The 16324-nt window shown below is 58.3% G+C and overlaps 2 protein-coding genes across 2 annotated transcripts in view; both read left to right on the top strand.

The window, feature by feature from the left end:
• Window positions 1-6282, top strand: part of SLC38A10 (solute carrier family 38 member 10) — a 38283-nt gene extending 32001 nt beyond the window's left edge. Inside the window, exons 14-17 of the mRNA XM_054394073.1 lie at window positions 184-642; window positions 1230-1337; window positions 4204-4383; window positions 5126-6282. Of these exons, the coding sequence (XP_054250048.1) occupies window positions 184-642; window positions 1230-1337; window positions 4204-4383; window positions 5126-6282 (1904 nt within the window). The remainder of the gene's footprint in view (window positions 1-183; window positions 643-1229; window positions 1338-4203; window positions 4384-5125) is intronic.
• Window positions 6283-10239: 3957 nt separating this feature from the next.
• TEPSIN (TEPSIN adaptor related protein complex 4 accessory protein) lies at window positions 10240-14482 on the top strand. Its single transcript, XM_054393897.1, has 13 exons — window positions 10240-10281; window positions 10612-10684; window positions 10879-10970; window positions 11138-11231; window positions 11431-11498; window positions 11645-11723; window positions 12107-12178; window positions 12378-12584; window positions 12688-12862; window positions 13082-13195; window positions 13392-13470; window positions 13587-13721; window positions 14006-14482. The coding sequence occupies exons 1-13, from the start codon at window positions 10240-10242 to the stop codon at window positions 14480-14482; spliced, it is 1707 nt and encodes a 568-aa protein (XP_054249872.1).
• Window positions 14483-16324: the final 1842 nt, after the last annotated feature.

Genomic DNA, 16324 nt, shown 5'->3' with positions numbered 1-16324 from the left:
CCACCTTTCTCAACAGCCCCTTTAAGTACTAAAAGGCCCCAAGATGGCTCTTCTCCAGGCTGAACAACCCCAACTCTCTCAGGCTGTCCTCACAGCAGAGGGGTTCCAGCCTTCAGATCATGTTTGGGGTCTCCTCTGGACCTGCTCCAACAGCTCTCTGTCCTTCTCTGTGATCCACACTAGGGATTGCCCTGCCCGTGGGGGAAGCCCATCGCCATGAGCCGCCTGTCCCACATGATGAAGTGGTCGTGGACATGGGCCGGGAGCGGGAGGAATCCGAGGAGAAGAAGCCTGCGCCTGGGGGAGCCAAGGATCGTCTGCTGGAGGAGCCAGCCGGAGTGAATCCACAGAAAGAGGCACTTGGCCCGAAACAGGGGAAGGAAGTGATTGCTGGGAACCAACTGCGGGGAGGGACTGAGGAGCCTGCTAGGAATCCAAAGCACGTCCTGGAGGTGCTGGTGCAGCAGGATGGCAGGCCGCCATACAAAGAGCTGGAGCCAGACAAACAACTGGGGGAAGCCAAGGCACAAGCTGCCATGCCGGACGGTGAGAAGAAAGCTGAGGCTGCAGGTGACAGGGAGAAAGCAAAGCTCCAGTTCCCCAGGAAAGCAGAGGAGGCTGTGGAGAAGGAAGCTGACCCTGGTAAGCTCCCTCCACAGCATCTCATCTGAGCAAACTCTCCTCTCTTGGCCTGCAGTTCCCTCCGGAGACCGGGCAATTTGGTTATTCCTACCTAGATCCCAGTGCTTCCTTTTAATTTCACGAGATTAGCATGTGAGCGTGCACAGCCCCTTCAGCAGCTGTTGAGGAGAAGGAGGAATCTGGTGGCTTTGACAGCTACTGTAATATCTGTCAAACAGTTGTTTGCTAGCTCACTAAATGTCAGGTGCCATGCTGTTCCTGTGCGTCTCCGAATCACTGGGGACATGGAGCCAGGAGATCTTGACAGGTAACACATTGCTAAGTGCCCATCTAAAAGCCAGTTAGAACTGTTCTTGCATTTTAATTGGCTGAGGTAGTTAGTGCTGGCTTGCTGCCACCACTCTATAAGATTGTTAAATATTTTTTTTTTTTTTTATGACTTCCCTTGCAGTCGTTGGGTTGAATGTAAACTGCACCGGCTCGGGCGGGCAGGGACGACAACGGCATGGAGTCAGTTCAGAGAACATCTGCTGCTGGAGCATCCTTACTGACTGCAAAGGTCTGCTGATCCGTTTGTCTGTCCACAGGTGAAAAGCAGGAGCTGCCCCTCCCGGAGAGAACGGATCAGCTGGAGCCGAGGGAGGCCCAAAATACCGAAGAGAAGCATCAGGAGAATGTGGAGAGCAAGCTGGAGGGTGAGCCTGGGTCCTGGGGTGTGTGGGGAGGGGAAGGTGCTGGGCTGCGGGTGCAGGATTTCTCTCTGCAGGAGCCTGGTGCCAGCCAGCACGGCTCTTGGCTCTTGCTGGTGCATAGCTTCAGGCTGCAGTCACCTCTGCCGCGGCAGCAATTAGTCCTGTCTCCAGCGGGCTCACGCCTGCAGCACAGCCGAGGGCATGAGTCACGCTGGCACCCAGCTGCTCCTCAGCTTCGCGGTGCTGCCTCGGCAGGAGAGAGGCTAAAGCGAAGCTGTTAGGCTGGTGCAAAACTGGAGGAGCTGGAGTGGGGAAGTGGGTGGGCATCACCCTGCAGTTGGGCTGTAGCACCACAGGGAGATGTTGGAACGTACCTGTGCTGGGGAGCAGTGGCAAAGCCCCATCTGCACCTTCCATGAAGTTGGTGCTGTGTGGTGAGCCCTTCCCCAAAGGGAGTTTGTTGCCTTCTGAGAAGGGTTGGAGCCTGAGCTCAGGCTCACAGCCTGTGTGTGGAGAGGTCCCCCAGCTCCTTGCCCCTGTCCTGGTCCAGAGGTGATGGGCACTTGCTGTGATGGGCCATGGCTCCTGGGGAGCACACCACCCTTCTTTTTGTGGTTACATCTGGGTTTTCTAATTGCTGTCTTTCCATTCTATATTGCAACGGGACTTGAGTGTAAAAACTGCTGGTGGGCATGGACTCTCAGGACTCCTTATGCTTTGACAAGGAAGAAGGGATCTGTATTTCCATGGGGTTTTCTATCTTGCTCTGTGTGGAACTTGCTGGGGATGCTCTCCCATGAGGATGTCACTGAAGGTGCTCTGGGCTTGTTCTGCTTCTCTGCTCTGAGCTGAACTTTGTGCCCAGAGGTTGGGGGAGGGTGAAAAGGCATCTTGGGGGCAAGGTGAAGGGCACACAGCTCCTTGGGTGCTCCCTGCAAACAGTTGCCTTGCTGGGACCGTTGTTGAGTGCCGCAGCTGTAGCTGCCCTGGGCTCAGGTACTTTCATTTCATCGCTGCTTAAGATGTTTTTGTGAAGAGTGCTGTTCAAATGCAGCCAAAGCACCGGCTGGGATCGGCTTTCCCTGGGATCAAAGGAGGAGCCAGGAGATAGCCTGGCCCTTTGTTTGTGTGGCAGAGGTGTGCTGCACAAACACAGGAGATAGGGCTGTTTGCAGAGCTCTCGGCGAGAAACACTTTGATTTGGCACTAAACCTCTGCCTGCTGCACGCTCAGCCCAAACATTCCCATGCCGAGCTGGGGACCTGGCAGGCCCGGAGAGCGAGATAGCAGCAATGGCTTCTGTTTGCATTGTTTATTCTGAGCAAAGTGCGAAAAATAAACAGATCTCCAGAAGTCAATGGCTCTCTTGAAACGGCCAAATTCCTCCTTCTCTAAAAAGAGTGGAAGGGGAATTCCAGGGGGCCCTTGGCTAATCGCACCACAATGTGAACTGGAAATATTTCTCTGTAATCACCTAGCAGGTGATTAGTGGGCTGGGGGGGGAGGTGGTGTTTGCTGGAGAGGGATTGACCTGGGCAGCAGCATCCCTTTTCCATTGAAATGGCATTTTCCAGGCTATTAATTCTGACGTTATTTCCTGTGGGGCATAACAGTCTGGAAACACCTTGAGCCCGCTTGCTGGCAGGGAGGCTAGCGACACGCAGGGTCATACCCCACCCCCAGGCATGATGTGGTGTGGTGGGGCTGTCTATCCTGGTGCAAAAGAGGCAGCAAGGTTCCCATGCAGACCTGGGACTTGTGTTTGATCTGTTGAGGTGTTGCTTGTGGGGAGTGAATCAATGTGAGTCACTTCTGCCTGGCCCTGAGTGGTCGCTGTGACTGGGTGGCAGCAAAGAGCTGGTGGGCAGGATTTCCTCCTCTGACGTGGCAGGGGGAGCTCAGGTTTGTTGTGGTTGCTGAGCTCGGTAGGAGGTGGGGTTGCCTTCCTGTGCTGCTGTGGTTCCAACCTGCCCAACCACCTGGTGCTGCTGCCAGTTAAACCACCAAGGTCCCAGCCCTTTCAGCATGCCCAAAGCCAGAGTCTTCAGCAGGGTTGTTTTGCTGGGTGACTTCCTGCTGTGGCCCACACCAGACCTTCACTTGGCTGAGCCAAGAGGAGAGTCAGCAGCAGCCTCTCATCAGTCTGGCTGTAGCCTAGGCCTTGACCCCCGAAAAGACCCAGCCTAGCATCCATACCTCAGTGCTGGGTTGATGTTTGTGTAGGTCCCTGAGGGTGCTGTGCTTTCGCTGGCTTCTTCTAGCTCCTCCTAAGACAGCACATTGACTTTCCAGGCTCAGTTTAGCTGGGATGAAGTCTCTGCAGTGTATTCAGAGGGATGATCTGTGTTTGAGAAGCCTGGCTTATCTTAAGAGCTGAGCTGCAGCAGTACTGGGACTTCCCCAGGCACTGCAGGCAGCCTGGTCTGTATGGGCAGCCAAGACCATCGCTCTTGACCAGCGTCTGCTGGTCCTGTCCTCTTCCAGCTGCTGTGCTGAGCAGTCACTTCATCCGTTCCTCTACTGGCACTCCAGCAGACCTGCTTCCCTGTACCTCTGCTTCATAGCCCTTCTCCCTGAGCAGGTTTTGATCCTTCCACACCAATCTTGGGAGGTCAGTGTCCTGTGTTATCATGTCCAGGTTTCTGGCCACCATCCTCGGTGCAGGCACCCTGGAGCTGTGCCATCACAGCCACCATCAGTGCCAGCAGCAAAGCCATGCTGCGTCCTCTCCCTCATGGCAAATGGGCAGTTTTGGCAGAGTAGCACCTTCCTGCTGTTGAAAGCCCCTCCAGCAATGAGAGGTGGTTAATGAGGGGTTTGGGTCATGGGTTTTTAATGTTGTGGTTTTTTTTTTTTTCTCTTTTTCTAGAAGCAGGGCAGGCAAAACTGCTCGATCATGCTGTGCTGCTGCAGGTGATCAAAGAACAGCAGGTTCAGCATAAGCAGCTACTTGACCAGCAGGCAAAGCTGCTGGCTGTGATTGAAGAACAGCACAAGGAGATCCACCAACAAAGGCAGGAGGAGGGAGGAGAAGAGAAGCCAAAGCAAGGTAAGGACATCACTAAAGAGTGTGACCTCTCTGCAGGCTGTTTGCTGCTCCAAACAGCTTCAGTAGGGTCTAGAGGATGTCTTAGGAGGAGCTGCTGAGGGAACTGGGATTATTCAGCTTGGAGAACAGGAGGCTCATGGGAGACTTCCTCGCTCTCTACAACTCCCTGAAAGGAGGTTGGAGACAGGTGGGGCTTGGTCTCTTCTTCCTGGGCACAAGCAGTAGGACAGGAGGAAATGGCCTGAAGTTGTGCCAGAGGAGGTTTATGTTGGGCATTAGGAACAACTGCTTCCCCAAAATGGTTGTGAAGGCCTGGGACAGGCTGCCCAGGGCAGTGGTGGAATTCTCATCCCTGGAGAGATTTAAAAGCTGCATGGATATTGTGTTGAGGGCCATGGTTTAGTGGTACCCTGGCAGTGCTGGGTTGTCGATTGGACTTGATGTTCTTGGAGGTCTTTTCCAACCTAAATGATTTTATAATTCTGTGATTCAAAACGGGACTGGGAGAGATCCAAGTCCTTTTGGCATGTGGCAAAGTCAGCTCTGTGAAAGCCATTCCCACATCTGACCCTGGTCTGTGAGGTGGGGGATCCCTGGTCCCTTTGTGCAGGGATGACTCCGTCCCTGATGACTCTCCTAGTTCTGCCCCGTGCCCATCGCTGCTGTGCAGAATGCGGTGGCACGAGAAGGGAATCCCTCGCTCATAAGAGAAACCTTTTACATGTAAATTTTGGTTTCACAGCAGAAGCACAGCAGGAGCCTGCAGTGCCTCTCTTCAGGAGCAAGGAGGACGAGGGCCTTGGGGCCAAGCACGAAGTTGCTGCAAAGGCGCTCAGCAAGGAGCTGTTGGAGCAGCCAGCCCAGGGCCTGGGCAGGCAGCCTGCTGACTCCACAGAGCAGCACAGGGCAGCTGTGGGAAAGCTGGGAGAGGCTGGGCACAGGCATGAGATTCCCAGGGTTCCTCCCAAGGAGCAGAAGATGCTGCCACAGGACAATGACAGGGCTGCTGAAAATCCTGCCGAGAACCAGGATCCCCTTCACGGGGATGCCCAACATGCTCCAGCAGCCAGAAACCACCTGGAGAAGCCCTTGGCGGAGGATTTAGGAGATCATGAAGCCAAAGCTGGAAGAGATGTCCACGAGAAGAAGAATTCCCTGAAAGACGTGGAAGCAGCTACAGCTCCCATCCAAAGAGAACAGCTGGGGGCTGCCAAAGTTCAGGGAGTAGCAGGAAGGAGCCTGGAAAGAGACTCAGGAGTAGACCTTAAAGCCAAAGCACCGAGTCAGGTGGAGCTCAAAGCCCCGGCAGCTGCAGTGAACTCCGCCAGTAAAAGGAACATGGCAGAGGGCGAGCAGCACCTACGGGAGCATCGCAGAGGAGCAGATGCGGAGGTGGCTGAGGGTGCTGGCAGGCGGCAGCAGGACCTGGCTGCCAAAGGGGAGATAAAGGAGGAAGCTCCTCAGGAGAATGCGATGGAGGTGGCTCAGGACCTGCAGGGAGGCCAGCGGAGCAAGCAGAGGCACGGGGATGGAGTGGCCTCAAATGATGCTGAGAAGAAACCAGGCCCTGAGAATGCTCCTGCCCAAAAGCCTCAAAAGGGAGCAGCTGCCCAGGGGAACCAGAAGCATGACCATGACGTCAAACCGAACCGGGACCTGAAACTGCAGGCGGACCTGGACCTGCGCCGGAGGAGACGGGACCTGCTGCCTCCCGAGGAGGAGGAGGAGGCTGCACAGGGGGCAGAGGTCCTCATTGGCCTGAACCCCCTTCCAGATGTGAAAGTGAATGACCTCCGGAGCGCTCTGGAGACAAGGCTGAACCAAGTTGCGGAGGGGGCTCAGCAGGTGGTCCACAGCCGGCAGATCAAGCAGATGACGCAGGCGGACGGCAGCCTGTGAGCAGGGTGGTCGTGCTCGGTGGGTGGCTGCGGGTGTTGGCCACAGGCAGTGGAGCTGAGGAGCTCCGGAGGGAAGGTTCACGTTAGCCAGCTGGGTTTTTGGCTGCTGCTGCTGCTCAGGCGGTGGTTGGTCTAAGCCAGCAGCACAGTGCTTGGGCCCACGGGAGCTCCCTCGAACTGTAAGCACCATCCAGGGCTTCTCTGATGGTAGCACCTCCCTTGCAGGTGGCTGAGGAGATGGCAGCCATGAAAGAAAAGCTCCCACTGTCCTCCGTCTTTCAGAGGTTGCCATCTACCTTGGTTCCCTGCCAGGCCAGCTTTTTCAAGGACCTTTTTCAACATCCAGTTCATATCAAATTGCCTTCTCCATCCAGCTATCCCCTTCAGAACTGAAAAGGTCCTCCGTGAGGTTTCCCTGCCTGCTTGGAAGAGCTTCCTTGGTGCTGCCCTTGGTTAATGTGCCTAGGCTGTGTGTTCAGGGCTTTGAGGCAGAGTCCTGGGGATGTGGGACAGGGCAGAACCAGGATCACACCTCTTGGGAAGGGCTTTATTCTGGAGAAGCATTGAGTCATGACTTGTGACCGGCTTAGCCAATTGCTTTGGTGTTTCTCCTGAGAGGGGAGCTGTTAGTCTTGCATGTGTAGGAGATAGTTGTGGTTTAGGAACCTAGTTCAGTAGAAAAGCTGCCTTAAACGGGCACAACGGCTGCTGTTGTGCCTCCTCTACTCCCAGGGATTTCATTTGGTTGGCCACACACTAGCAATAACACAGAGCTTTGCTCTCGCCTCCCTCCCCGGATGCTCAGCTCTCATCTGTGCTTTCAGGCTTGACTTCTCCTGTCCAAAGTGCATTATGAAGCTGCAGACTGCCCCCACCCCTTTCTCAAACCAGCTTGATTTTTTTTTTTTTTTCTGCAAGAGGTGACTAATTTGGGAACAAAAGAAACGTGGCTTAGAAGGGTGGGCTCGGGGGCTTGGCTCATACCTACCTCTTCTCTCTGTAACGTGGTGGAGCGTGTTTGGTTCCTGTGTCCTTCCCAGCCCCCCTGGGCGGTAGTTGACACCCAGAGATGTCCCTGCTCCACCCCTGGAAAGGGATTTTTACGAGTGGGGAAGGGAAGAACTCCCATGAGAGCCTCGCTTCGTCTTGAGCTCCCAGACAGTGATTCATCCCTTTTGTGTGGTTTTTGTTTTGTTTTGTTTTGTTTTTTAATTTATTTTTTATTTTCACATCCTGACTTGAGAATGTAAGAAATAGAATCCCAAAGCTCTCACTTAGAACAGGTGAAACTTCCCAGCCTGCAGCTCCAGACCTCATCACTGTGGTGGTTTTTATATCCATGAAGTGTCTTTAGTAAGCTCCTCGTTGAGTTGGTGTCGGATGGGGACCTGCAGAGCCAGGGGTGGGTCAGTATGGACACATGGGGCTGTCACATTGGCTCTGCTCGCTCTGGGATGTGTGCCTGCCTGCTGCTCGAAGGATGTTGTTGTCTTAATTTGCCATTAAAATGACACAGAGCCACAGGGGTGACAGCCATGGACTGGGACATACTTCAGGAGGACCAACCTGCACTACTCTCATGGCCTTAACCCTCAGCACTGCCCCATGAGCTTCTCCATTCCGCTGTCCTAAAGCACAAACAATGCAGCTGGGAGTCCTGGAGCCACTCCACAGCCCTGGCCCTCAGGGCAGGGATGGCAGCAGCTGCTGAAGCACATCTCCAAGGCTGGAGCAGGGAGGCTTTGTCCCCTGTGGCATCAAGCAGCCTTTCCAAAGCGAGCAGCAGCTGGATCTGCCCCTTCCTGCCCTTTGAGCCTGTTGTGGTCTGGTTGGGGCTCTGCCAGGCAGGGTGAGGGTCAGACCTGTCTGTGTTTGTTGGTGTTGAGTTGTGTGTGTGAACACAAAGGACCAAAGATGCTCCTGACATTCCTCAGCTGCTGGGAACAGTCTGTGGGTACCTCCAAGCCAGGCTGAAAAGCCAGCAGGAGCTGTGTTGCCTCTGCCCATGGCCTAGAGCTTGGCAGGAGACCAGAGGGGAGACTTGAGCTGGTCAATAAAATAAGCTGAAGCATTTTGGTCTGAATTCTCCTTCTTTTAAATGAAAAAACAACAACAACAAAAAAGATCTGTAAGCCTTTCTCAGTCACAGCTTCCTGGCTAGGCAGCAGTGTCTGCTTCACTCCTACCCGCAGGGAATGACGCAGCTGAAGGAAATGAGGATTTTGTGCTTTCTTGGAGATTTGCTCCTCCCTGCTGCCAGGGAAGAGGAAGAGAGGCTGTCTGTGCACACAGGGCCTGCCTTGGGGAGAAAAAAGTCTAATTTGACATTCAGGGGATCAAGCAGCTGCAGCAGCCCTGCTACCAGAGCAGGAACCTTCAGACGGGGGCTGTCTTCCCCAAGCACCCTCTGCCCAGCTGTTTGCAGATCTCCTGACACACTGGGGCCAGTGTCTTGCCTTGGTTTCTGCTGCTGCAGGACATTTTGCTGTTGAGCAAAGCTGGAGCTTGCAAGCAGGGCTGAATGTAAGACTGCAGCTGGATGAGAGTGGCAGAGAGCTCCATGAAGTGTAGGTTAAAGCCCAGGGGGTGTGAGGAACAAGAAGAAACGGCCTGAAGTAGTGCCAAGGGTGGTTTACATTGGATATTGGGTACAATCTCTTCACTGTGAGGGTGGCGAAGCACTGGAACCAGCTGCCCAGGGCAGTGGTGGAGTCCCTCTCTCTGGAGGTTTTTCAAAGCTGTGTAGATGTGCTGATGGATGTGGTTTAGTGGTGCGCTGGCAGTGCTGGGTTAATAGTTAGACTCGATGACCTTAGGGGTCTCCTGCAACCAAAACAATTCAATGAGGCTGCTCTGCCCAGGACGGGGAGCGGGTGGGGTTCTCGGTAACTGTTTGGCAGCTCGGGACCACTCATCCCTCGGCTGCTCTTCCCCCGGGGCTGGGGGCTCTGCCACCAGCCTCCCTGCTGCTCTTTATTCTGTAATTTAAGGACAAATCGGTTTGGATTTTAGAGTTTTTTATTTGTCCGAAGCTTCTCCAAGCCGGTGCACGGGGTGAAGGGCTCCGGGTCCGTTCCCGCCATTACTTTGGCGTTGACTTCGCCTGCCAAAGAATCGCAGTTCAGTTCGGGGTCCCCGTGGCCGGGACCGTTCCTCTCAACTCCCGGGACCTACCGCCCGGTTGAAGCAGTCCCGTAGCGCCCGGAACTCCTCCAGGCAGGCGTCCCGCCGCAGCTCCGCCGTCCCGCCCGCCGCCGCCGCCACGCACCGGCCGTAAGCAGCCACCTGAAAGGAACGACACGGAACCGGAGAGAGTTCGCCGGGCATCTCCCGGAGCCGATCCCCACCCTGGCCCGGCCCGGCCCGGCCCAGCCCCACCTGCTCCCCACAGCCCGCCAGCAGGGCGGGGAACCGCCGCAGCCGCGCCCGTGCCCGCAGCCAGACACCCTGGCCCGACATCGCCGCCGCCTCCTCACGGCCTGAGCGCCGCCATCATGGAGCCACCGTCATTGGTCGCTCGCCACGCTCATCAAAACTCCGCCCGCTCGTATTGGGCGTCGGTGGGACTCCCGCGCCTTTGGTTCGTCGATACATGAAGCGGAACGCCTATCAAACTATACTGGCTTGTGATTGGGTGATGGCGAAAGGTAGGTCCCCTCAGCCTTCTCGGGTTGGCTTGCCGAAAGCGGGGATTTGGTACCCGCCTCCCTAGCCATTTGCGATTGGTCCCTGGCTGCTGGTAGCTCTGATTGGCAGAGATGAGGTTGTTTACTTCCCGTGTCCCGCCCTGTTGCTGCCGGCCTCACTCTTGGGAGCCACTTCCGCCCATAGATCCACCCTTCCTCGCTGATGACTGGCCAAGGCGCAGTGTCTGGCAAGCTCATTGGTGCTCAGCAGCGTATGGGGGGTGGAGCCGTGAAGCTGCTTTCGGGCCGGGCACAGTCGTGCCGGCAGTGTCATGGCGGCGCCGCTGAGGGACCGGTTGAGTTTCCTGAGCCGGGTACGGGCCGGGTTCGGTTCGGGTCGGGTTCGGGGCGGGGGGCTGCCACCCGTGAAGGCATAGCTGCACCTTTCACGTGTGCCGTCCGAGGTCGGGGCCTCGCGGTCTTGCCAAGGCAGCCCTGCCCTGCCCTGTCACTCCTGTACCAGGGCCGTGCCGTCAGGTGTTTCGAGGGCTGTGGTGTTAATGCAGCGGTGTGAGCTTACTGGGGCAGTGTGCGGGGCTTCTAGAGTGGCCTTGCTGGGCTAGGAGGGCGAGGCTCGGTCCTGGGTAGGGCTGGACCCCGGTGCAGGCCCAGTTTCTCTCACGTCATCCCTCCTCCTTTTCCAGCTGCCGGTGCTGCTCCGAGGCACGGCGGACGACGACGTCCCCTGCCCCGGGTACCTGTTTGAGGAGATCGCCAGTATCCTTCTGGGGAGTGCAGAGGGGCAGCGGGGAGTGGGGAGGGATCCAGGGGCCGGCTCACGGGGCCTGGCTGGCTGGGGCAGGCCTTTAGGTCTGAGCAGGGCCCTGGGGCAGATGAAGCTGAAGGGAGCGAGGCTCTGCCCCCTGATACGGTCCCCGTGGGGAGAGCAGGATCCCTAACCCCCACCCCAGAGATCTCCCACGAGTCACCTGGCAGCAGCCAATGCCTGCTGGAATATCTCCTCAACCGGCTGCAGAGCAACTCCTGCCATGTCAAGCTGAAGGTAAGTGGTTGGTGCTGAAAGGGGATGGCTGCTGCGGGGCTCCCCCAAAGGCTGCAGAAGAGCCCCAAGGCCAGGGTGGTGGGCAAGAGCATGGGCATTGTCACAGGACCCGGGGCTGGCAGGGCAGCCACAACTTGGTCTTCTCAGCCTGAGCCCTTTGTCTTCAGGTGCTGAAGATCCTGCTGCACACATGCACCCAGGGCTCCCCCCAGTTCATCCTGCAGCTGAAGAGGAATGCCTGCTTCATCCGGGAGGCAGCAGGTAACAGGGCAAGGAGAATGAGGAGCAGCCCTGTGTGGTGCTGGAGAACTCAGCCTGGCTGTGGGGAAAGCCCAGGACAGCTTCTGCCTCCAGGGCTGCTCCAGAGGCTGAGTGCTGGCCAGCATTGGGGTCTTGCCCCACTCTGCCTTGTGCCTGGGAACTGGCTATTCTCCAGGTCTCACAATCTCATGCCTTGCAGTGTTCTCTGGGCCCCCAGATCCCCTCCATGGCAACAGCTTGAACCAGAAGGTCCGAGCAGCTGCACAGGTGAGTGCCAGCCCCTACAAGCAGCCTGCTGGGATCCTGCCAGGAGTGTCAGGGCGACTTTTCCCTCCAGCTCCCAGCTTCATGGCCTGGTGAGGGTGGCCAGTGCTTCCCAACTCTGTCCCCACACTTTCTGTCTCTCCTGGCAGGACTTGGCCAGTATTCTCTTTTCAGATACACCACTCCCACAGCCTGCCGTGCTGTCTGCCCGTCCCCTGCCTCCCACGGGTAAGAGCAAGCCCCTCATAACCCTCTCATTGTCCCTGGGCTGTGCTGGCAGTGTCAGGACAATCCCTTCAGCTGGAGCTGTGGGTGGGTGTGCCAAGAGTCTGCTGGTCAGAGGGGCTGTTGGGGTTGAGGGCAGGACGCTGCCAGTCCTGGTGATGATGCCTGGGTGCTGTCCCTGCCCCACTTGGCACTGCTTGCTGGGGATGTCCTGCAGCTCTGGCCAAAGGGAGAAGCATGTCTGGTGGAGTGAGTGACACTGCCCTGGTTCCAGCTTGTCCTGGTTGCTCCAGGCACTTCCCTGTACTTGCAAGAGGGAGGAGGAGCAGTGAAGTGGCACACCAAATGTCTCTGCTCCTCCTGAACATGCCTTGTGCCTCCCCCAGGCATGGGCTCCAGCCCCAGCCCCTGCAGCTCCTTGCAAGGATTCGGCTTCAGCGGTGAGAAAAGCGGCCCTGGTGAGTCCTGGCTCTGCCCTCACCACACCTGGGTCCCCTGCTTGGTACTGCCCTGATGCCCCAGCCCAGGGGTCCCTGCCAGGGCTGTTTCTCTCTGTTGGCAGGTCCCTACCATCCCATCATGACACCCCGTGGGGTGTTGGGGAGCTGGGCTGGGCTCCCCAGAAAGCTCCTGACTCACCTCCTGTCCTCTGTTCAGCATCAACCGGGGAAGCCCTGCTCAGCACCATCCAGCGAGCAGCTGAGGCCGTGGCCCATGCTGTGCTCCCCTCCTCAGAGGGGCCCCAGCCTCACCACGGGGAGCTTCAGGAAGATTCCTATGAGCCTGTGCGAGCTCCTTCCCCTGCCAGGAGCCCACCTGGGGCGGTGAAGCCACCAGCAGCCACTGTGGCCCGCAGCACCCGAGGCAGGTCCCCCCTCTGCTAGGCTGAGGTGGCCGATGGCTGCTGGCAGGGCTGAGTGGGGAGTCCCAGAAGGTGCTGGGGCTCAGCATCTCGCTGTTCCTGCAGTGAGGCACCAGCCAGGGCTGGCTGGGGGCGGCTGGGAGGAGGCAGACAGTGGGCACAGCTCCCAGGACTCCTCGCAGGGGCACGGTGAGCTGAGCCGCACCTCGGACTCCTGCAGCAGGTCAGGCAGCGACAGCCACTCCAGGGCCAGCCGGGAGCTGCCCCAAGGGGCTGAGAGGTGAGAATGGGGGTGTGGGGGGATCCCCTTCCACCTCAGGACCTTTGGAGGGGCTTCCTGCACCTCCAGGAATGGTGCCCTTGTGTGTGGGCACAGCCCTGAGCAGGGAAGGTGATCTGGGAGGGGTTCCTGCCCACAGGAGGGCAGTGGGGTCTGTTCTGGGACCCCAGGAGGGAGCAGGGCCGGCCCCTGTCCCCACCAAGGCATCTCCCTGGGCAGGGTGGACACCGACAGCCTGGGTGACTGCCTGCGGGAGGTGAACCTGGTGTCAGCACTGACCCACGGTGCCAGGGTCTTCCTCACCAGGGAGGAAGCACAGCACTTCGTCAAGGAGTAAGTGCTCGATGTGGAGTGGATGTTCCCTGTGGGACTGGGTAGGGAGTGCTGCAGGGGCTTGGTGGGGCAGCCTGAGCCCTTCTCACTCCTCTGGCTGCCTTGGCCTAGATCTCCAGGGCCAAAACTGCCAGGCAGGAGGGCTGCTCCCACCTGCACGGGGCTGGTGCGGCCATAACCCCTTCCTCTTGGCCAGGTGTGGGCTGCTGAACTGTGAGGTGGTGCTGGAGCTGCTCAGCCGGGCTCTGGAGGACCCCACTGACAGTGTCCGCATGGTGAGCATGGGGCAGGCCCAGTGTGCTGCCAGTGTGTGCCCGCCCTGGGCTCTGGGGTGACAGGGTGTACAGCGTTTTGATGCCTGCCTGGCTCAGATGCACTCTCCTCCCTGCAGAGGTCCATGTGTGCCATCTCCTCACTCATGTGCTCTGACTTGCTCTCCCTGGATCAGATCTTTGCTGTGACTCGGCAGCACCTCCAGCAGCTCAGCCAAGGCAGCCCTGGCCCCGTCGCCAACCGAGCAACCAAGGTGACTCCTACAACATCCCCATTTCCCTCTCCCTGGGGCTAGGGACTTCCTAGGGACTGTCCTGCCAATTCTGGGGTCACCCAGCTCTTGGGAATGGTCCTGTGCATGTCCCAGAGGGACAGGAGTTGTCCACCTCTCCCAGAGCATGATGCTTCTTAGGAGGTGAAACTGAGGTTTGGGAGGGGACACCAGGGTTGATGCCCAGCACTCGGAAAAGGTGCCAGGGCTGAGCTTCCTTCCTGATGCCACCCCCACTCCCACCTGTCCCACTTTTCTCCTCCCAGATCCTGCGGCAGTTTGAGGCTCTCTGCAGGGGCCAACCTTCCCCAAAGAAACCAGACCCCTCCGCCCTGGCCATGGGCTCAGCCCGGTGCCCTGGGGACCTGCTGGCAGACATCCCAGCCCTGGCAGAGAGCATCCTCATCCCACTGAGCCCAGCCCCGCTCCCTGTGCCTCCCTCACCCTGCAGCGAGGAGCAAGGGCTGGAAGCGGAGACCCAGGAGCAGCCCAGTGCTGCGGTGCCAGCCTGTCCCTGTGAGCAGGAGGTGGTGAGCAGGCTGGCAGGGGACACTCTGGGCACACCTACACCCTCCCACACCCTGTCCCTCTTCGCTGGTATGGAGCTAGTGGCTCGGCCTGGCACGGTGCTCTGCTCGGACTCTCTGCTAGAAGAGCCACGGACACTGTCCCAGCCCCAGGACAGACAGATGGACACAGAGGGCAGCCAACAGCCCTCGGCCTTTGCCTTTCTCAACATGTAGCTGCTGTTGGGCTCCTGGGGGCTGCGGGGCCTTTGCTGTCCCTTGCTGTGACTTGTGCCATGGTTCCTCTGTAGGAGATACCAGCAGCAGAGGTCCCAGTCCACCCCAGCTTCCCTGTGGGAAAGCAAACAGGAAGCCCCATGCACCTCAAGGGGAGTGCTGGGGGGCTGCCAAGGGGACATGGGGTGTGAAGTGGTATCGGGGCCCAGGGTTTTGTTAAGGTTGTAATGTCTCTCTCACTGGCTTTGCTGCCAAAAGACCCCATTTCCTGGCACCAGCAGCATGCCATAGCTGTTGGCACCCCTTGCTCCCCAGCTCTGTGACGGAGGCGGAGCTGAGGGGCAGTTTGGAGACCCCAGTACAGCAAGGGTTGCTCCTGGGGGTTACCCATTGCCTCTGCCCTCAGCTCCAGCAGCTGTGGGGCTGAGGTGAGAGAAGTCATCACCCCAGTGGGGCTGGGACCCACCAATAAACCCCAGCCTTGGGTCTAGGAGCTTGGTGACTTCTTCCTGCGCCGTTGTTGCCGCCTGTCCCAGACCTCTCTCAGCCCTACGGATCCCCCATCCGTCCACAACTGGGCTTGTCGCAGAGCTCCTCCTGCCCCAGAGCTTTCCCCACAACTGCCCCTGCCCCACAGGTCCCCCTCCCACTCCACTTCCCTGCTGAGCCTGCCCCATAGTTCCCTCCATGGCCCTTATAGGAGAGGCCCCGCCCGTCCCCTTCCTTTGTCACGCCCCTTTCGGCTCCTCAACCAATCACTGTGACTTCCTTTGCCCCGCCTCTCCCTTTCTATTGGTAGTTGTATTTCCCCGCCCACTAACGGGGCGGGGGTTTGACAACGGCGGCGGCAGCGAGGGGGCGGCTTGAAGCGGGGACTCCGGGACCGGGATCAGGGGTACGGGGGCGACTAGGGCCTTGTAACGGGGAGCTTGGAGGTGGGGAAGGACGAGACCAGAGTCTCGGGTGAGGCCTGAGGCCGGGGCTGAAGTTCCGGGCCCAGCCTCCGCCTCGCTGTAGATGCTGGCCCCTCCATAGGCCTGGAGACCTGGGCCTAGGGGCCTGGGATTCTGGACCTTGGGGACATGAGTGGCTTGGGAACTGGGCGATTCTGGGAGGGCTGGGCCTTGGGATCTGGGTTTGGATTAGTTGCTTGAGGGCTGCGGGATCTGGGGATCCTGGGTCTTTGAGGCATGGGGAGCCTGGTGGATCCTGGTCCCTGGGATCCTGGTGGCCTGGACCTTAGGGGCCTGGTCTGTGGGACCTGGGGGCACAGGCGCTTGGGACCTGAATCCTGAGAGTACCTGAGGCTCCTGGGCCTTGGGATCTGGGCGTCATGAGCTTTTGGGGCACGGGGAGCCTGGAGAGTCCTAGTCCCTGTGCTCCTGTAAGTCTGGACCTCGGGGACCTGCTCCGTGGGGTCATGAGCAACTTGGGATCTGGGGGATCCTAGGATGGCTGAGCCTTGGGAGCTTGGTCCTGGAGCCTGGGTGTCCTGGGCCTTTGCTTAGGGCTGGAACCTAAGGGGGTGGGTCTGGGAGGCCGAGGCCTGGATTCTGGGCCTTGAGCTCTGTTGTTGTGGTGTGAGCCTGGTGGTTTCCATCGAGAGGCTTTTGTTTACCCATGTGCTTGGAGCCTGAGGCATTGCCAAGGTCTGCGGTAGAGCCCCGAGGGAGGGGGAGTGAAACCAGACCTGCTGGGGAGGATGGGTTTAAGGATGGCTTGGTGATGTTGCAGTGGCATTTACCTAGGGAGAGCAGCAGCTCCTGGCTGAACTCTGTGGCAGGAGGAGATGCAAAGGGATAAGGTAGGAAGTGTACCACCTCCTGAGCTGGGAGAGGGGCT

Source organism: Indicator indicator, chromosome 29 (genome assembly GCF_027791375.1).
Source record: "Indicator indicator isolate 239-I01 chromosome 29, UM_Iind_1.1, whole genome shotgun sequence".
NCBI classification, from domain to species: Eukaryota; Metazoa; Chordata; class Aves; order Piciformes; family Indicatoridae; genus Indicator; species Indicator indicator.
Note: the sequence above shows the minus strand (reverse complement) of the source record. Positions and strands in the feature narration are given on the sequence as shown.

What these genes read in the sequence shown, in the direction of transcription:
- TEPSIN (XM_054393897.1), top strand. Translation starts at nt 10,240, where the DNA reads ATGGCGGCGCCGCTGAGGGACCGGTTGAGTTTCCTGAGCCGG. An exon ending in CGGTGAGAAAAGCGGCCCTG is followed by an intron (nt 12,179 to 12,377) that starts GTGAGTCCTGGC and finishes TCCTCTGTTCAG; the next exon opens with CATCAACCGGGGAAGCCCTG. An exon ending in CCACTGACAGTGTCCGCATG is followed by an intron (nt 13,471 to 13,586) that starts GTGAGCATGGGG and finishes TCCTCCCTGCAG; the next exon opens with AGGTCCATGTGTGCCATCTC.